This window comes from Brachypodium distachyon, chromosome 4 (assembly GCF_000005505.3).
Source record: "Brachypodium distachyon strain Bd21 chromosome 4, Brachypodium_distachyon_v3.0, whole genome shotgun sequence".
NCBI lineage: Eukaryota > Viridiplantae > Streptophyta > Magnoliopsida > Poales > Poaceae > Brachypodium > Brachypodium distachyon.
Genome location: NC_016134.3, coordinates 21,312,904 through 21,334,742, shown reverse-complemented (window position 1 = coordinate 21,334,742; position 21,839 = coordinate 21,312,904). Strand labels below are relative to the sequence as shown.

At 47.9% G+C, this 21,839-nt stretch overlaps 1 protein-coding gene across 2 annotated transcripts; it reads left to right on the top strand.

Moving 5' to 3' along the window:
• The first annotated feature begins 9,035 nt into the window (after positions 1-9,035).
• On the top strand, positions 9,036-17,005 carry LOC100842795 (SUMO-activating enzyme subunit 1A). Of its 2 annotated transcripts, none has more exons than XM_014903217.2 (11): positions 9,036-9,141; positions 9,294-9,791; positions 10,388-10,439; positions 11,693-11,888; positions 12,439-12,518; positions 12,644-12,760; positions 13,262-13,315; positions 14,001-14,067; positions 14,502-14,578; positions 14,658-14,765; positions 16,622-17,005. In XM_014903217.2, exons 2-11 carry the CDS (start codon positions 9,697-9,699, stop codon positions 16,733-16,735), a joined length of 960 nt encoding a protein of 319 aa, XP_014758703.1. In that variant the 5' UTR covers positions 9,036-9,141; positions 9,294-9,696; the 3' UTR covers positions 16,736-17,005. The 2 variants fall into 2 exon arrangements, with proteins under 2 accessions (XP_014758703.1, XP_010237710.1); XM_010239408.3 differs by having other exon boundaries at positions 14,475-14,578.
• The last annotated feature ends 4,834 nt before the right edge of the window (positions 17,006-21,839 follow it).

Genomic DNA, 21,839 nt, shown 5'->3' with positions numbered 1-21,839 from the left:
CTCGACCGCCATCTTGATTTGATGATAGCCGGAGAAAGCATCCAAAAAACTCAACAGGTCACAACCAGCGGTAGAATCAACTATCTGGTCGATACGGGGTACAGGGAAGGGATCCTTGGGGCATCCACGATTAACATCGGTAAAATCCACGCACATGCGGAGCTTATTCCCCGCTTTGGGCACCACTACAGGGTTAGCCAGCCAAGTGGGGTACAAAACTTCCCTGATCGCCCCGGCAGCCCTGAGCTTGCCCACCTCTTGCTTGATGAAATCTTTCCGCTCTTGTGCCTGCCGCCGGATCTTCTGCTTGACGGGGTGCGCGTCCGGGCGCACCGCGAGCCGATGCTCACTCACCTCCCTGGGGACTCCGGGAACGTCCGACGGTTCCCAGGCGAACACGTCGGCATTTTCCCGGAGGAAGGTGACGAGGTGACGAGGGCGCTTTCCTATTCGGCGGTCAGGTTCGCACCGACGGTAACGGTGCGCTCCTTGTCGCCAGCTTGGAGGGGCAACTTCTTCACTTTGGCGGCCTCCTCCCAGAGCCCCCGCCCCTTGCCGGGACGCGCGCTCGAGCCCGCACCTCCTCCGGCTAGCCCTTGCGGGGTGGCGCGGGCCTTCTTCGTTGCCGGGGCGTCACCCGGCAGGGCGTCGTCCTCGACAACACCTTCGTCGCCGGCGTCAGCTGCAGCAGCGGCCCGGACGACCTCGCCAACGCACCAAGCAGCGTCTTTGAGATCGCACCCGATGGAGAGGACTCCGTAAACGGACGGGATCTTCATCACGCCGTAGGCGCAATGCGTAGCCGCCATAAACTTGATCAGCGCCGGACGGCCAAGGATCCCGTTGTAGGGCAACGGGGTATGCGCCACATCGAACACTATGTGCTCGGTCCTGAATACTTCCCGGGACCCGAAGGTGACCGGCAGTGTGATGCATCCCAGCGGGCGCACGATCCTGGGGTTCACCCCCCGAAACGGTTCGGTGGGCTTCAGCTGCTCCATCGGCAGCTGGAGCTTTTCCACCAGCCTGGCGGACAGGAGGTTAAGCCCCGCTCCGTTGTCCACCAGGACCTTGGTCACCGTCATATTGCTAATGATCGGCGAGACGACGAAGGGTATTACTCCGGAACCCAATTGTCACACCGGGTGGTCGTCGGCGCTGAAGGTGATCGGCACGTGCGACCACCTCAGCGGCTGTTGCGGCTCCGCATCCGGCAACAGCGCGCACACGTCGCGGGTGAGGCGCTTCACCGCGGCGTGGGATGGGAGAGCGTAAGATCCCCCATGGATACAGGCGACGCCACGAGGCTCCTGGAAGCCCGGCGCGCACCCTGTCGCGCCCGCGAGGAGGGCGTTCCCGCACAACGAGGGGCTGGCTGCGCCCTCCCTGGGATTCGACCCTGCCGGCACCCCCGCCGGCCGGCCTTGGACCTGCCCCGGGGTCGTTCGGGCAATCTCGGGAGAGATGCCCGATGTCGCCACAATTGAAGCAGGCGCCGGCGGCGCGGCGCTCCTCGTGGCGCTGCTCCCGCCGCTGCTTGATCCCTTGCAGGACGCGGCAACTCTGCGCGTCGTGGGTGGAGTTGTTGTGGATAGGACAGCGGGACGTGTCGCCCTGCTTCCCGCTAGATTCTCCCACCGGCGAGGCCTTCTTCGTGGTCCTCGCGGCCGGAGCCCCCGAGTCCGCAGCGAGGACTTGCTTCCCGCTACGCTTACGGGAACCCTTCTTCTGCGAGCCCTCGCCCGGGCTCGCGGCAGCCTGGGCTGCCAGCTCGGGCGCTAGGCGCCCCTCCTCGGCCATGGCGCACTTGTGCGCCAAGGCGTACAAGTCCTGCGTCGTTCGGATCCGATGCGTGCTCAACTTCTCACGCATCTTGGGATCGCGGACGTTGATGGCGAAGGTGTTTATGATAGCGGCGGCCTCCGCCTCCGGGATAGAATAGGAGAGATTGGAGAAGCGGTTGACAAAGGCCCGCAACGTCTCTCCCATGGTTCCCGGGCACTTATACCGCCCTGGAACACGCTCACGAACTGCTCGCGCAGGTCTGCCCAGGTGGCGACGGATCCGGCGGGCAGGTTGAGCAACCAGGTTCGCGCTGATCCCTTCAGGACCATCGGAACCAGTTCGCCCTGACCTTGTCGTCGGCGCCGATGGCATGCATGCCCAGCGTATAGGTCAGGAGAAAATCTTTGGGGTTAGCGGTCCCGTCGTACGTACCGAGCGTAGGTGCTCGGAACTTACGGGGCCACACCACCCGCCGTAACTCGCGCGCGAACGCAGTGCAGCCGTCTTCTGGGCCCAGGGGAGCATCTTCTCGCGCCAGTGGGTGTCGGCGCTCCACCTCACGCCTGCGCCGACGCTCCAAGCGCCGGCACAGATCCTCCTGTTGTCGAGCATTCAAGATGCCACGCGCATCGCCCCCTGGGACGGTGGGCGATGAATTCGAGGACCCCTCCGGGCTCCCGTCTACCAGGCCCTGCTGAGGAGGGGGCGGGTTCTCCCCCTGTCGTGAGGCGGACGGCGCGCCTTCGCGCTCTGAGTTCGGCCCGTGGCCGGAGCCTACTGGGGCGCCCTCGCCTTGCAGCTGTTGGGCGGCCAGGGCGAGAAGCGCCTCCAACTCCTCGCACCACGTCTCGTGCGCCGGCGTGCCCTGCTGCGGCTCGTACCGCACCATGACGCGCGCGGCGACGATGGCTTCAGCCGGGGTTCGCACGGGGGGCAACCGATTTCCTGAACGGCTGCTTCCCGCCCTAGCCCCGGACGCCTCCGGGCGTGCAGGGTGCGAACCTCCAGGGGTCGCTCGGGACGCGGCGTGCTCCGGGTGCCGCTGCCGCTGGGCATCCTCGGGTCGCGTCTCCACCCGTTGGCTGGCCCGGGCAACGCCATGCGTGCTCGCCCGACTGCCCCCAGCGCTGGGGACAGCCGGTCCCCTCGGCCGATTGTCGGTCGACGGTCGGGGAGGCGGTGGAGGCAGCTGCGTTTGCTGCACCCTCGAGGGCTCGGGATTCTCTTGAGCTCCCGATTCGGGTCGCACGTCGTGCGACCGCGTGTGCGCCGCTGGGGCCTCACGCGGGTCTATGCGTGAATCACCAGCCCGCTTAGAGGGCATGGTGACAAGGCTCGTTGACGAAGAAGAGTGAAGCCGATGGGAACTTCCGCTGCTGGCGATCTCCAGCGCCGTCCACTCCCGCGCCCCCTACCTGGCGCGCCCGATGTCGTCGCTCGGTGCTCCGACACCGGGGGCGTGCAGCCACGTCCCCCTTTCCGGTTCGGTAGGGGCGTCTGGAGTGGAGACCAGATGATCGCCGGCATGGCCGACGAGGCCCTACTGGGCCGGCGAGGCAAAGTGCTAGGGGTACGCGCTAGTCCAAGAACAGACGTACGCCCGATTTTTACCCAGGTTCGGGCCACCCGAAGGTGTAAAACCCTACGTCCTGACTGTCTGAGCTGATATTGATTACGGATCAAATGTTTACTGGTTGCCGGGCAAGCTCCCGGGCTTTCTCTCAGTGGCTAGGCACTTCTTACCGCTCTCTGCTGGCTGCCTGCTGGAGCCACTAAGCATCTATCGAGCGAGCTTCGTCCGAACCAATTAACTGACCAACTGACTAACCTGTCCCCAAAAAACCCCCTCAGACCGTTGGCATGGGTCCTCCTTTTATACACAAGGGGATGCCACATGTGCCACGGTGCATGGGCTACAAGTGTCCAACGGGAAGGCATGCGACTCTCCTCGGTGAGTTGGTGGCATGCATGAGTGCCACCTCCGCTGCTAGGGGCCTAAGACCCTAGGGTAGGATTGGACAACCACTGTTCCTTCGACCCGACGGGTAACTACCCGTCGGTCGGCTCGTTTACTGAGCCACACACCTTACTCCCTGCCTTGGTGGGACCGCGCGTTCCGCGCCCGCCACGCGCCCGTGTGGCGCTGTCCAGCGGGCCCCACGACCCGAGGCGGGGGCACGCGTCCGGGAGCCTCCAGTCCCCACAAGTCGGCGTGGGAAGCACCCGGGCCCAGCGCGCCCGGGAACCTCCTCCCGGGAAGCAGCTTCCCGGGAGGTACCTTGTCGGGAATATTCCGGGAGGCCCCGCTAGCCCATTTCGGGGCTGGTAGCTTGCCGGGAAGCTCGTTGGCGCTCCCCGAGATGAGACCTTCCCGGGAACCCGGGAGAGGGGCCACGCGTCGCGTAGCGGTGGTATCCCGGGTGCCACTGGTGCGACACGGAGAAATTTCGCAATTTGAACACGAAAGGACGCACAACTCTTGTTCAGCATGTAATCACAACTTGCGGCTGACACGGATTATTAGAGAATGATATCGTACACCTGAAAAAAAACGAGGGCCAGTTCACCTAGCAAGGCCACACGGACTGCGCCGTTCCTAAAGAGCTGGACACCCAAAAATAGAAGAAAGAAAGGACGCCACACGACGCCCCAGGGCATGATCTCATCGACGACGATCGTTAATGCATCCCACCCTAACACGCAAGCAAAAAGGCATACACCCAGAAGAAACAGCAACTCGCTCGATCTAACGGACATACTCGGAATCAAGGACGCCCTCGCCTGAAGCCCTCGGCCAACCCATAGCCGAAATGTCCCATTGCCTCTTCGCCGGGAGGCCAACAGAAAGATAGGCAGCTGCCCCCTTCAACGCATTCACGTGCTTGGTCAACACCTCAAGATGTCTGGAACATACCTCCATGTCGCGCGACAGCTGGGTAATGAGAAGACCGGTGCTCTCCACCACGCACAAAACGTCGTCCGGATGCCTCGTTGCTAAGGCCGCTGCTGTAGGGAGCGCAGAGGTCACAGCTGTAACTCTGGAGACATCGCATCACTCGGACGCGGCGTGACCTGACCCTCTGGAGGCGCCTGGAACTTGAAAAGTGAACGCCCCAGCTCCTCCCCTTCCCCGCCCCCAACTTCCTCGCCTAACGACGTCGCCTCGTCTTCCTCCACAGAAGAAGAAGCGCGGCGCCGAGACCTCCTTCGATCCCTCCACACAATGGAAGCCCCCGCTACGGGGTAGTCCATATTTCCGGACGGATGCTCGGGATGACGACAACTCTCCGTTCGGACAATCTTGGACCTTTTTGCTCCCGCATCTAATCTATTAGGGCTAGTTCACCCTTTTTTTAAAAAAAGTGGACTAATTTTCTCACACCTCACAAGTAATTGGACCATGTGTGTATATACCTCGAAACAAAACCACGTGCACCAGACCCACCACCACCCCGGGTACTTGACCCACGACCGCGGGGCCGCGACCAGCCACGGAAAAAAGGACAGCCACATAGGCAAAGGCAATCACGAGCAAATCCGGGAAGACACCACGCACGGCAAAGAGGTGAATTTGTAGAGAATGAACAAAACACAGACCTGCACACGAGCAATGACGGCGAACACCCCCGGCACAACCAACGTCATGGCCCGCAGCACAACACCTACACCGAGCCAAGAAGAACGAAATCACAGACGGGACAACCAGGCACAAGAACGGCTGATAACCACTCAAATGACACCGTAAGAACGAACGCATGAACCACCAACAGACGAAACAACGAGCATGGCAACCCGGTGCAGCACCACATGATAACCACATGGAGAGCCCCCGTAAGAAAACACACCAGACCCCCGGCCACTCCTGGCACAAGACCCGCGTCCGATGCCCGGCACCAAACACCCGACTATGGATGGCACCAGGGAGATTTGGGGCCGGGTCGAGCCACACCAAACCCGGATCCGGCCACCCGCCCCGCGACCCGAACCCGGCAGTGGCTTTAAAATTTTACCAGACCCGGCCCCGATCGGGTCTCGGGTACCCGACGGGTATACCCGACCAGAGAGCACCAGGCGGACCAAGGTGCGGGCGGGGGAGAAGAGGAGGATGCGGGGGCTGGAGCGTCCTGGGGACGAGGTTGCGGCGGAGGAGGCGCCAGACGGGCCCGTAAATGGTGCGGACGATGGTGTTGTTGTTCTTGCTGAGGAGCCGGTCGAGGTGAGGGCGGGGCGGACGGAGGCGATAGGCGACGGCAGGGCGGTCGGCCGCGCAAAGAGGCGGTGGAGGAGGGTCTCCATTTTGGCCGACGAATTGCTCATGCCCAGCACAGAAACCGACGGCGGAGGGGTGTGGTGACCAGGGCGTCGATGCGTCATGGTCTCGTGGACTCGGTCGTGGTGACGGGCTGGGAAGAGAAGAGGAAAAACCACGATGAGAAGGGGCTGGCCGCTGGCGACCGAGGGGTAGGGAGTATTTCTGGCTAGGGCTTTTAGTTGTCACTTGGGCCAATGTTTGGGCCGGGCCGAATTTGGTTTACTCAATATGCATTGACATGTCGGGTTCATATTCTGAGAACTGTGTATATAGGTATCCATGGCTGGGTGTGGCTCTACCAGACCCGGATCCGCCAGACCCGACGGGTCCAAAACAATTCCTGTTTACACACCCGCGGGTCTGATTCTTTACCAGACCCGCATGCTAATCGGGTCTAGACCCGTCGGGTATTTGGGTCTTGGGGGCCCATTGCCATCCCTACACCCGACCACCCCGAGCTCTGGACAAATGGTTAAACCAGGGAACAGGCCCCCATCCATCCTGTTCGTGAAACACACGCCCACTCCGCACAACGGAGACGCGCGTGCACGGAGCCAAAACAAAACCACGTGCACCAGACCCACTGCCCCCCCCCCCCCCCCGAGTACCTGACCCATGACTACGTGGAGCGCGACCAGCCATGGAAAAAAAGACGGACACACAAATGAAAGCACACGTGAGTAAACCCGGGAAGGCACAGCGCACAACAAGGAGGCACGACACAGAACGAACAAAACACGGACCTGTAGGCGAGCAACGACGGCGAGCAACCCCGGCCAAACCAACGTCACGGCCCGCAACACAGCACCTGCACCGAGCCAAGAGGGACCTAATCACAGACGGGACAACCAGGCGCAAGAACGGCTGATAACCACCTGAACCGCCACCGTAAGAACGAATGCATGAACCGCCAACAAATGCAGAATAACATGCACACATAAGCATATCAAACAAACAAAAGGAAACACGGCACGAGAGACGAACTAGCGACGACACGGCAGAAACACAAGATACATCACGGCAGGCGAACCACCAGAAACCCGAACACGGCCACAGGGCAGCCAACAACGCACGAAGCAGCATACGCAAACCGACGACGAGCAACCTTGGACAAACTAACGTCACGCCCCGCAACACAGAACTTGCACCGAGCCAAGAGGAACCAAATCACAGACGGGACAACCAAGCGCAAGAACGGCTGATAACCACCTGAACTGCCACTGTAAGAATGAACGCATGAATCGCCATCAAACGTAGAACAACAGGCACGCATAAGCATATCAAACAAACAAAAGGAAACACGGCGCGAGAGACGAACCAGCGACGACGCTGCAGGAAAACGGGACACACCACGGCAGGCGAACCACCAGAGACCCGAACACAGCCGCACGAACCAGTAAGACGCAAATGTGAATCACCACGACAGCCCGCAACACAACCGGCCCATTATATAGGCAAGCCTAGCCACAGGACGATGGATGCGAAACGCGCACGTGCGACCAACGTGGAAAGAGTAGGAGGTCGCCCCCAGGCACACAAAAAGCGGGTAAATCACCGGAAAGGGGGCCACCCGAGGCAAGGTCACTAATAGCGGACCACCCAAAGAACCTGCACTGTTGAGAAAACACAAAATACACGGGCGCCTGCTGAGGTGGCACACTGTGAGAACGAGAAATCGTTCCCCTCTCGGATTGAGAGTTATGCATCTAGACATATTTTAGTATATCGATACGTCCATTTTTAGATAAATTTACTTAATATGGGACGAAGAGAGTATGTTATTTTGATGGTAAACGACGGAGTTTTCTCCCTATGTAATTAAAAACAAGAGTAAAACACACCATTAGTCCATAAACTCGAGCAAAATGAACACTTTAGTCCATAAACTCACAAAACGCACATATTAGTCCATAAACTAGATTAGTGTAACAGTTTGGTCCAAAAACGGTTCGTTGAGGCTTAAACACGCCACGTGGCCGCCACGTCGGGTAAGGCCAGGACCAGGTCTTCTAATTCCTCTTTCTCGAGGTGTGTTTCTTTTTTTTTTGCAAAATCAACAGAGGGATATCAGGAGACGAACCTTTCGGCGGCTTCCACGTTGCTCTCGTGCATTCTGCTCTGCCTCTCCTCCCTCGACGGCACTGAGGCGATCAAGACTCTGACGTTGAGCATCGACAATCAGCGAGTTGACCGCAGGTGAAGGCGGATATGGTGCCACGGAGGCGAAAACCTGGCGACCATGTCAGCGAGAGAGATCTACAGGGGGCGCACCGACGATGGGGCTTCGTCCTTAGAGCCAGTGAAGACCTCGACGAGCCACAAGTCATGTCAGCGAGAGATCTATAGGGGCACACAAGCATGGCGGCGAGCTAGGGTTAGGGATTGCTCACAGCTGGATTTGGGGATTTTTGCCGCCGATTTGGGAATTTCCGGGCATTTTCACCAGACAAGAAAGAGGGATTACAAGCCGCGGTCCTGGCCTTAACCGACGTGGCGGCCACGTGGCATGTTTAAGCCTCGCCGAGCCGTTTGGACCAAACTATCACACTAATCCCAGTTTATGGACTAATATGCGCGTTTGGCGAGCTTATGGACCAAAGTGTTCGTTTGGCTCTGAGCTTATGGACTAGGGGTATATTTTACTCTAAAAACAATGCTGCCTGGTATGAAAACGTAGAGTTTCAATAATAAACATGCTGAACTCTGCCCTCATGGAAGGAAGGCAGAGAAGCATGTGTTTTGATCTCTACATGCACCTGACACAAATTAATCACTCCCACAAAAAACACTGGATGGAAAATGGAAGGACAAATTAATTAAACGGCTTTGCATTCTTTCTCGGGTACACGAAACGAAAAAGGGGAGACAGAGAACCCAGCAGCGCATATATAGGGATGGTACCATGGGGGAGTTTCGTCGATCAATCTCCTTTATTTTACTGTGAGCAATAGCTTTTCTCCGTTCAAGTTCCTCCCCTTGCGTTTCCCTTGTTGCATGATGGATCTGTCCAAGTATGTGGCAAATCTGATATCCTTCTTCCGTAGGTACGTCATAGATGGATTAGTTCTTCGAAACTAAAACATTCCAGCGCATTAGGGTTTAGGGAAGGTGAAATTAGTGTGCTATATGTTCTTCGAACAGAAAACGTTTCCCTTGTTTAATAATTTTTTATTTATCTTATATGTTCTGAAAGCAGAGATCTCGCGGAAGTTTCTTACTGAAGAACAATTCGTCTGGAGTTCCTTTGGTAGTAGAAGAAATATACTTGTTGAATCATATAAAGCGAGTAGATTATATTTATATGTAGGAGTACTAAAATAAGCAAGATCATGTGCCGTCGCTGTTTGGTTCTCTTCTTATTTAATGAGACGAGGAAGGGTTTTTGTTTCCGTTCCGAAAGAAGTCTGCCCGAGTCGAAATCTAGACCGTGCGCCGAATACGGACGGCCGTCGAATAGGATCCGGACGTAAAGGGGAAGAGAGACTGAGGGAAAGGAGCTTGTTTTCCCCCGAGCTCCAAAACCCTCGCGGCCTCTCGCCTTCCCCTTCCTCTGATAATCGTGTTCGCGTGTTAGGCTCGGGATCCGGGCGCTCCGTGCGATGGGCGGCGCCGGCGCGGAGGAGGAGCTGACGGCGCAGGAGACGGCGCTTTATGACCGCCAGATCCGCGTCTGGGGCGTTGACGCCCAGAAGAGGTACCCCTCACATCCATCCCCACCTTTCCTTCTTCCTTCCTTGTTTCGTCTACGGCAGTCACTTTGTAAATTTTTTGGTTTGTATTTGGAGCGCTTGTTGATTTGTACCATGAAATACATAGAGGATTAGTAACGGGGAAAATAAAACAATTATTTTGGTGTTTTTGTTCGAATATTGAACGTGCTAGCTGCGGTGATTTGTCTGGGTAGGTGGGCATGTAGCCATTTTCTGGGGATATAGACTAATAGACGACAATGGTGAATCTCGCCGATAAATATGGGTCTCATGTTTCATGTATGATATGCTGGTATTTTCGAGATGCAGTTCGGCATTGTGACTTAGTCCGGCGAAGGTCGCAGTGAGTCATAGACATAAATGCGATTTTCCAACTCCTGATATTTTTGCCCTCAGATGATTTCGGTTGCGACTTTTGCCCCCAAAGCCAAAAATTAGTTCTTTTCTGGGTTAGTTTATGCGACGACGAGGAATCATCAATTGTGTTTGGTACCTTCTTAAGCCATTGTTTGAGTGCGTCCATCTCTTTTAGCTGACTTGTTCTATTTGTGACTCGTTATATTTGTGTTTCTTGAAACAGGCTAAGTAAAGCGCATGTGCTTGTGTGTGGCGTGAATGGTACAACTATTGAGGTTGGTAACTCAAATTTCTTCTAATTGTTGTGTTCCCCTAGTAATTTATACGAGATATTATCTTTGGCGGTCTCATTGATTTTTGTTTATTCTTATTCGGGGCCAAATGCCCATGTTAGTTTTTGCTTATGGTTATTGGCATTTGGTTGCTGCTGTTACACTTATGTATATGCATGTGTTGTCTATGGTATTTAAACTTACATTGTAAACTCGTATAATAATGAAAGGATGTTAGTTTCTTAAAAAGAGTGTTCTTAATTTGCTTGTTAGTAGTGTTGTGTTCTCCTACTTCTGTACTCTGCTAGATTGGGCAGGAAAAAAGGAGTTGGAGTGTTGAAATGAGCACCACACAACTCAGTTATTTGTGGTCTCTTCGAACTGTATGTGCTAGTTTTCTTTGTAGTCAGTTTGCAAGATAATAAAAATTGAACCTGAAGTTACTGTTCCACTTTCTAACCAATCTGTTGGCATCTTTATGATTTTCCTTTCTACCCACTGTCTTCTCATCGTAATTGTATCAAAGGGCACTGGTTTTCTAAATGGATGATTAAGTCTAGGCATGTCAGCAGGAGAACTATTATCACAATGAGCATGTTAAGCATATTTATGTAGGACATGGCCTACAGGAGGCACAAGAAGGCCACCAAGGAGTGGTCTGCAGCCGAAACTTAAGAGGATAAGTATACTTAATGATCCCTAGTTTTCTACTCCCTCCGTTACATAAGATTGGCGCGGCTTTGAATAAGAGCTAGTTCAAAGCCGCGCCAATCTTTATGGAACGGAGGGAGTGGCAGTTTAATTGTCTTTTTTTTTTACCCAAAGCAGTTTAAATGTCTTGAGAGATATTTCCTGATTCTCGATTTAGTTGTTCTCCAAGGTTAGTCTGGCTTAGCCCCCAAAGTCTATAATCTGGCTATATAATGCCTAGTAATATCAATGAATAAAGCAAGCCGAAAATTATACCAATTATCTCTCCTAATTTCTACCATGCTCTTGTTGTGCGACAGCCTCCTCTTGGCTGGCTGTCGTACACCATCATCTGCCCAGGGCCATCTCCCTAACGGCCTATCCACATCATAACAGCATAGGTGAACAGCAACATTATGTACCAGTTCTATTTCACGTTAGAGGTTACCCTTTACCAATTCTTCTTGATAAATGAAAGTCCTGTATCATACTTTCCATATGGTATTTACGATTTGGTGAAAGGCTGAAAGCAACTTCATACCCTAAGGTTGATTTCTGCTCTGCAGTTCTGCAAGAATATTGTTCTAGCAGGAGTCGGCAGTTTATCCTTGATGGATGATCACATAGTCACGCAGGATGATCTTAACGCAAACTTCCTAATTCCTCCTGATGAGAGTATATATGGTGGTAGATCACGAGCTGAGGTTTGCTGTGAATCCTTGAAAGATTTTAATCCAATGGTCCGAGTGGCTGTTGCGAAGGGTGAGCTGTATATTTTGATGCACTTTTCATTAGCTGTAATGTTAGATTTAGAACTATATAGAGTGACATTTTTCTTGCACTCTTGAATTCTTCTTATGCCTACTACTTCATGGATATTTTAAAAATACTGGAGAAAGTGTTCAGGTTTTAGTTCACTGACTAGCATAATACCCGTGCTTTGCTGCAGACAAATATATTACATACTCAAAGAAAATGTCGGATAATATATATCATCTTCGATCGTATAATTCATATTTGTTTCCATCTTGTTGATTTGTATCGAAACAATAAGTGATGTATTTTGAAGGTGTGACGGACCATTGCCACCAATTGAGTCTTTTATAGGCGCAAAGATAATGGAACTGTAGTTGTGAAATTACCCACAAGATCATTTAATAATAGTAACATGCAGTCATTGTAGCACTACGCTGTTTTAACATATTTGGTTCTCCAATAGAATGTTAAACCATTCTTAGCTATCCATAAGCATGGTTTAAGATCCTTTACGATATTGGTTCTGAAACACTTAACTATTTTATTATTTCCTCAGGTGATCCATCTCTAATTGATGGAGAATTCCTCGACAGGTTTGACATCATTGTAGTTAGTTGTCGACCTCTTAAAACAAAGGTGCAGACTCTTCTCCTAAGTAGTTTTGTTACAACTTCTAGTGAATTTGGAAATTAAACTTCTAGATCAAGTCACTTGTTCTGTTTCTCATCCGGGCTGTTTTTGCATGTGTTATGTTTTATTAGTTGTTTATTAATGACAACTGCCGGAAGAGAAGCAAGCATATTGCTTTCTACTCTATAGAGTGCAAGGATTCTTGTGGTGAAATATTTGCTGACCTGCAGAACCATAGCTATGTTCAGGTATGTATCATATAAGGGCATGTAATTTACATTTATGGTATAGGTTGGTCAACTAACAATTATATTATTACTTGCTTTGTTCACAAACCAAAATATGAATACCACCCCCTTCTAAGCATGCTTGCAATTTGTGTATGTTCTGTCCATAATTGCCGTCGCTAGTAAGATATAACTGTGTGTCTAACTGCACATGCATGCACTTTACATGCTGCAACCTGATGATTTTTTTCTCATGTGTTTATTGTTCTGAAGTTCTGTATGCAATATTTTTCCCATGACTATATTGTTCTGAAGTCCAAATATTCCTGTAGTTATCTCATTGGTCATACCTTTAGACATACCACTTTGGTACAATTGCATGTCGATTCAAGTTTTTATTCTTGGCAAGTTACGACCATAAGTGGGACATATTTTCTAAATTCAGTTCTAACATTTTTTTTTTCAATGATGTGGGTTCTGAAAATTACCCTTCTGAAATTGCCCGGTCATTCCTTTTTTCAGAAGATGCCTGGAAAAGAACCTGAACAGCAGGAATTGACATATCCTAGTCTTCAGGTATGGAACTTAGTTTGATTTTTTTTAGGTTCTTAGTTTAGACATAAATCTATCATTAGTTCATTACCCGTGCATCATGTTTTGCATTTCCCAAGTTGCCAATGTTTTTTTTTCTTGGCTGCCATAAACATGTGCAAGAGTATTTAGTATGCAACTTATACAAGTGGCATGACACAGAAGCAATTTGAATTGTGTCATTACATTTTATAAGTGAATTGCTTGGTGATATTTACTACACTAATAAATTAAGTCTATGTAATGGCAAAGAAAAAAAGAAGAGAAGGTTTCCCTGCATTCTTTTTGTAGTAATTTGATGTGACTCTGCAATTTCTATCTACACTTTTTTCTGGAAAGACATGCACTCCTTTTTTGCATAATATATGTGTTTTAGGTAGCTCATATTTTGTTTCTTCATACTGCCTCTACTTAAATTGTTGGTTTCCATGCAAAATAATTTGAGTAATGGACATGACTAGTGCATGCTTGTGAGCCTTCTTTCTTGCATTCTTATCACAGATATCAGATCAATTTGTTTTCGCAATGATATCATCCCATTGCAATCATACAGTATGATTGGAGTACCTGCTTATGATTGGCTTACAGTAACTGATATTACAATTGCAATATCCCATTCTTCTTGATGCTTCACTTGGCAAGTCTTACATTTTATTATATTTTTATACAGGAAGCTATTTCTGTACCCTGGAAGAGTCTGCCGAAAAAAACAACGAAATTGTACTTTGCCATGAGAGGTGAGGCTACGAAAACTGCAAAAAGAAGGGTTTAGGTTTATCTTTCTAGTAGGGGAAACTTACAAGGGCTATGATTTTTCCTGGGGCAAATATCAGATGAAGAAAATTTGTACATGGTCAAAACTCACGAAAAGAGCAAATACAGATCAAGCTTAATTGTTTTTTCACCAATTGCATGAGATTGATCTTGAAATCTTGCAGACAAAAATACAACCTCCTGTTTGTCTGCTGATTTCCAAGATGGCAAGATTTGTTTTTGAATTCCCACATTTGTTTTTCGCCGGAAGAATTATAGATTCGCATCTTGACTCGATATGCCGCCTAAAAGCCTCTGGCCTGGCCTGTCCTATATACTATTATTCTGTGTCATGATTTTGCAATTATATACAAATATGTCCTTTTTATAGTCTTGGAAAGTTTTGAATCATCTGAAGGGCGCAACCCTGGCGAGACATCTCTGTCTGATCTACCTGCAGTTTTGGCTCGGAGGAAGGAGATGTGTGATAGAATGGTACAGCAGTTGTCATTTTTCATACTTCGCTATTTCAGTCATGTTCTTTCAGACATCTTACATGTGCTCTAAACTGCAGTCTTTAAATGAGTCTCAAATCCCTACTGTGCTCCTGGAACGGCTTCTTGCAGCTGGAAAGAAAGAACATCCTCCTGTATGTGCTATTCTTGGTGGCATTCTTGGTCAGGTAGGTGTCAATTTTTCATCACTATAGTAGTCTTGGTTTATGCCCTTGTCACTTAGTGTTTTCTTAATATTGCATTGATTTTATGTCATATGGAATAGGAGTTTCATTATTTTTCCATCTCTTCTATTGTCTGGTTCTTGCAAACCTCCTGGCTGTCTTTGCACCCCCACCTCCTTTATCACTGAGCGGTCATTTAGGGGCCTTAGCTGGTGATCCGGGCTGTTTCCCTCTCGACGATGAAGCTTATCCCCCATCGTCTCACTGGCCGACCTTGACCCCTGTTATTTTGGGGTCATATCTAGTATTCAGAGTTTGCCTCGATTTGGTACCGCTCGCGCAGCCCGCACGTGGACGCCGGAGAATAAGTACAAAATAATTTGTATCATGCAAGCGAAGACAAGCTTCTTATTCTCAAAACCAGAATATACTTGGCTCTCCTCTCCCTCAAAAGAAGTAATCTTCACTCAATAATATATGCAATGGCTTCTTGCAGCTGGAAGAAAGAACATTCTATGACATTTGTGCTGATCTAGAATGGAAAGGGAGACGGTAATGGGCCAAATAGGCTTTTAACTCGAAGCAAGTGAAACAATATGAAGATATAAGATGCATCTATTCTCTTAATTCTACCAGCTAGAATTGTTCCCTTGCAAACATGGATGAAAGTGCTGCTATATATGTCAAGCTTAACACCCAAAACAAGTGAAACAGTCCAAACAAGTGAAACAGTCCAAAGATATATGATGCATCTAATCTCTTTTCCATCACATCTAGAAGTGTTTGCTGGTTTTACATGGATGAAATTGGCAAATCTTACAAATCATGCAATTAGCAAACAGACTAGCTAGTAATTTGCATCCTAAAATCCACGCAGTAGCCATTGGAAAAGAATATAACCATGAACTCTTTAGGTGTGCATTAAGGAGCTAGCGATGAGGCTTTACAACTCTGACTTGAATAAACAAGCTCGCCAATCCCTTTGCGTGCTTACAAGATCAAACATAGGCAGTCAAGCATCATGTTGACTAGATCAGATCAAGTTTCCATGGAGATGTTGGGAGTCAACAAATGGTCAATAGACTTGAGCCTGTTTCGGAAGTAAGAACTGAGCAAGCAAACATACCAACAAAGAGCAGTCAAATCTGGAGATCAGATATACAGATGGGTGGGTCAAATCTGTTTGAAGATCTTTGAACTTCCTTCAAACATAATAAACAATTACATGGTCTAGTGGCATTTTTAGAGTAGATGCGTTATGTTATCTCTAAAATTACTAATTAAGTCAGGTTTGGGCATGTCTTGATTCAGTTAAACTGGACTTGTCCTAACTCAATGATATAAGCTTGAGAAAGTAACTGTAATTTTCAGGTGGCCCAAGTGATTTGAATTAGATCCTTTCTGAAAATGCTTTACCGAACTACATTTTGTATATAATTTCCTCAAGTTGCAGCATCATCCTGTTGCCCTATATTGTAACGGCCCTGTTGACTAACTAGAACAGTATATATCGCACAAGGAACCCTCAGCATGAGTGCAGCTACTACAACATGCTATCAATGCTTATTTGCATTATCCATACTTGTACTGGATCATGCTGTGGATCCTGAAAGTGCATGAACATGCCACATGTTTGTTCAAAATATCGATCTCACATAATTGTAAGAATAATGTGAGCATTCACTCTTTCCTGAAACATTATTAAACCTGAAGCCAAAACATACTATATTTTGTTAGTGTTGGCTGCTAAAATGCTGCTGGAATGTCATTTTCCACCCTCATTCCATGCCTTCTTAAATTCATGTACTTTGTGTTGGCATACTGCTTACAGTTTTGTACTCTGTATCTGGATCTAACAGGAGGTGATCAAGTCAATATCTTGTAAGGGCGATCCAATGAAGAATTTCTTCTATTTTGACACGGCTGATGGTAAAGGGGTCATGGAGGACGTCCCCCCAACTCCTGCGGACTAAATCACTTGCTGCCGAACTCCCATTCTACCTGGCTTGCTGATACCTGTACCCTTTCATTCGTGTTGAACAAGTGACAACTCTAGATTAGTGGCTGAGGTAGCAAACATACTTAAAATTTTATTGCTGGGGTGAAGCTTATCAGTATTGTATGAACAGGAAATTGACATTCTCTAGAATTTTTAGCAAACATACGGGTACGTGTTGTGGCGGTGTTGACCCCGTCTGGTTCTCTTTCGGTAGTAGACACAGGGAACGTCTTCACTGGAACCAGATTGATGTTACTCCAGCTGCCATCTTGACGGAAAGTCTCTTAGGCGCTCAACCGCCACCTTCACATCGCGTGGATGAACGAGGCCTAAGAGCATCTTCAATGCAGGTGCTTAAAGGGAGTGCTTAAGGGAAAAAAAAGTTTATTTTTAAGCATCGGTGCTTATTTAAGCACCTGTCCTATAAAACACAAGCATCAGTGCTTAAACAAAATTCGGTTTATTTTGTGTGAGCATCTTCTCAAGCTCCTTGCATTGTACGTGCCCTGAGAGTCTCTCTCTCCCTCCCTCTCCCTCTCTCTTTCTCTCGCTCCACCGCCCAACCTGTGCCCAACTGCCTCCCCTGACCGGATCGGGCCAGATCCAGCCGGGGCTCCGCTGGCCGCCTTCAGGTAAGTTTTCCTATTTTTTTGCTTTTTTTCAAAATTGAAAGTTAAAAAATAAAAAGTTCGAAAATTAAAGATAAAAATGAAAAGTTCAGAAAATAAAACGTTGAAAATAGAAACCTTGAAACTTTCAAATAAAAAGTAAAAGTTCAAAAAAATAAAAATTAAAAGCTCAAAAAATAAAAAGTCAACAAGAAAAAAAATAAAAAGTTACTAAAAATGGGAAAAAATAAAATTCTGACAGCTCATTTTTGAGCTGTCGGAATTCGTCCGCCAGTTTTCTTCTGGGTGGATATCCGCCAATTAGCCTCTCCCCATCTTAGAATCAGGTAGGAGAGAACCTCAACGTCTTGTTCACACATGCAATTAGTATGCAAACAGGCAACCTGCAAAGCCCACATATAAATAAACTTGTGAATTTGGTGCTTTGCCTAAGGTTGTGCTGTTGTTACCGTTGAGCTTGATGCTGTTTGTTAACGTTGAAATCATCTTGTTCTGAAACTGCCATCTCAACAACTACTTCAAAAGAAAATCTAGTGCCGTCCGGTTTTACTTGAGGATTTCGTTCGAACCACTAGTTTGCCCTGGATCCAGACAGTAGTAGTCACAGTTGCTGTGGGGAAAAAGATAAGAGGGTCATTCCAGGGATTCCAGGCCATTTATGTAATGTGTGGTCATATTCATGAGCAGGGTTGTTTTCTGAATTGGACAGGAAAGAAAGGCACTTACCACCTGAGTTGTCACCCTGAGAGTTGGACATGAAGAAAGGTGCTTTGCAATGAGCAAGGTGTCTCTCGTCTAATCCATTAGTTTCCTGTAATTTTTAACCAAAATTACTAAAGAACTGAAACATGCACCTATGTGATTCTTGCCTTTCTAATTCTTTGTCTATTAAAAGATCACAACGTTTGTGGGATCAGCGCAGTCCTTTGGTACGCATGAACTTTATTCTTTCCCAGGACATTCATCCACGGCTCCACGCTGTCACAAAAGGAACCTCACCTAATAATGAACTTAAGGTCTTGCCAACAAGAGAAAAACTTGTTCCGAAGGGGACCATACAAGCATCCTTGTAAGCCAAAAGGTTCCCAATGATGAGCCATGTAGAATAATAACACTACATATCTAGAATACAACAACCCTTCAACAACCAAACCCCCTCAATTAGCCCCTAATCATAACAAGCTTTGGTGCCACATTCTGTGCCTTTATCTCCTCTAAGCACCATGATTTAGCCATTAATTAGATCCCAAGCATTAGTGCAATGATGCTAGGTAGGATCAGCTAGATATGCATGCACCTATTCTAGTCATAAAGGGAATGCGGTTGCACTGTGTACTTCTATCTGATGATCAATGATTTGATCATGGAAGAAGAAACGAAAAAGAAAGTGGGGATAGCTAGGAGTTTGTAAATGCATGACCTACTCCATCCACCAAAATGTGCAATAACCAAGTTATAATTTGATTTTTGGAGGGTATGACATGATATGTTGTACTAGCACCGCAAGCTAGAATATGTAGGCATGGCACCAAAGGAGCTAACAATGATAGGTGATTGAGGGACATGGATAGATGGATGGAAAAAATATATGTACGTGTATACACTAGGAAAAAAATGTTTGTGCTATTCATGTCAATGTATATGGCAAGGTGCGTGCATGTACTTACGTGCCACTAGCTTTCAAGTGGAAAGGGCCGATATATTGATCGTCGAAGCGCGTGATCTCGAAAGGATCAGTGATACTCCGAACGTCCCAATACGAGGCACGCATTAATCACAAGATTACAAATTTAACTAGCAAATATAAATTATATTTCATAAAAAATATATCATTAGATTATTAAATGAACTTTCTAAAAATATATTTTTACGTCAAATAATGTATATTTTAATAGTTAAATTGACGATCTTGAGACGTCGTGCGTGCCTCATATATTGGGACGGAGGAGTAGCTTGCTGTCACCGATAAAAAGAAGTTTGGAAATTGTACCCAAAGCAAACGTAGGAAATTGCAACGGACACTGTTCATACGATGGCCCATTTTTAAACAGACTTCAACGTGTAACTCTGACCAATCAGCTCCTAAATTCGGCTACGCGGCAAGTAACCTGACATGCGCCTACGCGTTTCAAACGGGTCAAGTATATATAATTGAGCTACTGTATCTACTATCTAGTATTTACTGTTTGCTTGAGATACTAGGACAGTGTTTTCCTTTTTCTCTCTCGTGTGTCAGAGGAGCACGTAGCAGACCTTTGACAAATGCTCAATTATCAGAGCCTGCTTAGCAGCCAAACTGTCCGTCTCCGACTGACTGTAATCCATTTGCACATTTTACGGTTTGGATCCTCTCCCATGTTAATTGCTTGTTTTCTCTCGACAATCAAATTAATAAAACATCATATACTGGTATATACCATACGGTGATCAAAACAATTTAGAAAATTGAATACTCCAACCATGCAACCTACGGAAACACGGAAAGACAAATACATCATTGTGCGCGATACTGTTCAGTGGATTATTTCACAGTGCACGCAGCATCACTCGATCACAAGTGCACACGTCTAGTCTAACTAATTAATTAACTACGTATTCTCCGGCAAGAAAATACTCTCTCCATCTCATGTTAAGTGCTGAAATATTACATGTATTTAAACGTATTTTAATTATTTAATATATAGATATGTCCATATCCAGACAAGTTTGAGTAACTTAATATGAGACAGAGGGAGTACCCACCACGCAGCACGGCTGATTAATTGGATGGATAGCTAGCTAATACACACAAGATAGCCGCCCAACCACTTTTTTGGAAGGGCAATGCTTTTCGACCCATCATAAAATGCACATCACCATTTGCTACATCGTGCTTATTTTTTTCATACGGATTTCACTGTCAAACGACAGAAGAAACATGCCTTTATGTTCTTGGATATAAATGTTCTAACTTTGTTGTAAATAATTTTTTCAAAATTTTATCAAATTTATAGAAAATATATTAATATCAAATTAGTATATTATACTCCCTCTGATCCATAATAAGTGTTTTTTTTGCCAATTGTATGAACTTTGTACTAAATCGAAGACATTTATTATGGATCAGAGGGAGTAAAGGTTATATCATCATGGATTTTGAAGACAAAAGGAAACAAATTTAGAGGTGTAGACGTTGGTAAATTTCTACAAACCTGATCAAACTTTTTTTTTTACTTAATACAAGGTTAGAACGTCTTATATTTCAAAATAGAACAAAAACAATATTGGGTGGTCAATGTCAACTCGGTAGCTCGCGTCCTCCGGTGAAATCAATGAACTTGATCAAACTTTGTTTTTTGACTTAATACAATGTTGTTATTACCCGTTTGCTATCCTAGGGTTGCTATCTTTGCTGATCTATCTTAGCCGTACGTACTCCTGATCCGCTACTATCTCCTAGGGTGGTACGTATGTGCATGTGGCACGAACACGTACGGTCCCGGCCGGCAATCAATTATAAATCGTTCGTGCGTACGTGCACCGGCAAGCAAATCCAGGTGGGCGTCGCGTCCACGTAACAACAACACCATGGATCAGTTGGATCGCGAATTATTACTGGCTGGGTGCACTACCGGAAAACTTGCCGTTGCCGACGGCAACCACTTTTGCCGGCGGCTTTCTATCGGGCCGCCGGCAAAGGAGCTCATATGCCGTGGGCCGGCAGAAAAGCCCCCGGCATAGGGTGGACCGCCGACAAATCCTAAGAAAGGCCGTCAGCAAAGAACGGCCCACGGCAAAGAAACCCTGTACGTGGGCCCGCGTGCGAGGTTAACGGCGTGCGAAACGGCCAGCGGGAAAAAAAAACTATCTTTGTCGGCGGCCACCAAAAAATGCCGCCGGCAAAGTGATTCGTTTTCCCCACGCGTGCCGTTCAAATTTAGACGCGTGCGAACGAATTAAAAAAAGAGAAATTACTCTTTGCCGGCAGCCATGAGAACAGGCCGCTGGCAAAACCCAACGTATTTTTTTTTCCGCGTCCCCTTGTCCGAATTTAATCGATGAAAAAAAAATTGCTCTTTGCCGGCGGCTACGCGGAAAGACCGCCGGCAAAGCCCAAACTTTTTTCTTCCAAAAATCCCCCGTCCGAATTAAACCGAACGAAAAAAAAGAATTTCCATTTGCCGACGGCCCCGATAAAAAGCCGCCGGCAAAGTTATCTTTGCCTACGTCCCACACAATAGTCGTCGGCAAAGCTTGTCATTTTTTCCTTTTTTTGTTTGGTTGTTATGTAAATCAACCATATTGTAAACACATAGAGCAATATATATTGTTGTTTAGATTGAACCCAATTTACACTTATCAAATTTAGTTTCCCAAATCATAAATTTGCACGGCCGTGAGTTAATTGGTTACGATCGGTTCATCGACGCATGAAATGACGAAACAAATGGTTTCCCGGCTTTCCCCTTG

Bases quoted from the DNA above. Each gene is read 5' to 3' on its own strand.
- LOC100842795 (XM_010239408.3), top strand. From the start codon at position 9,697: ATGGGCGGCGCCGGCGCGGAGGAGGAGCTGACGGCGCAGGAGACGGCG. The intron at 10,440-11,692 runs GTTGGTAACTCA...TCTGCTCTGCAG, and splicing joins TGAATGGTACAACTATTGAG to TTCTGCAAGAATATTGTTCT. The intron at 14,068-14,474 runs GTGAGGCTACGA...TCCTTTTTATAG, and splicing joins ATTGTACTTTGCCATGAGAG to TCTTGGAAAGTTTTGAATCA.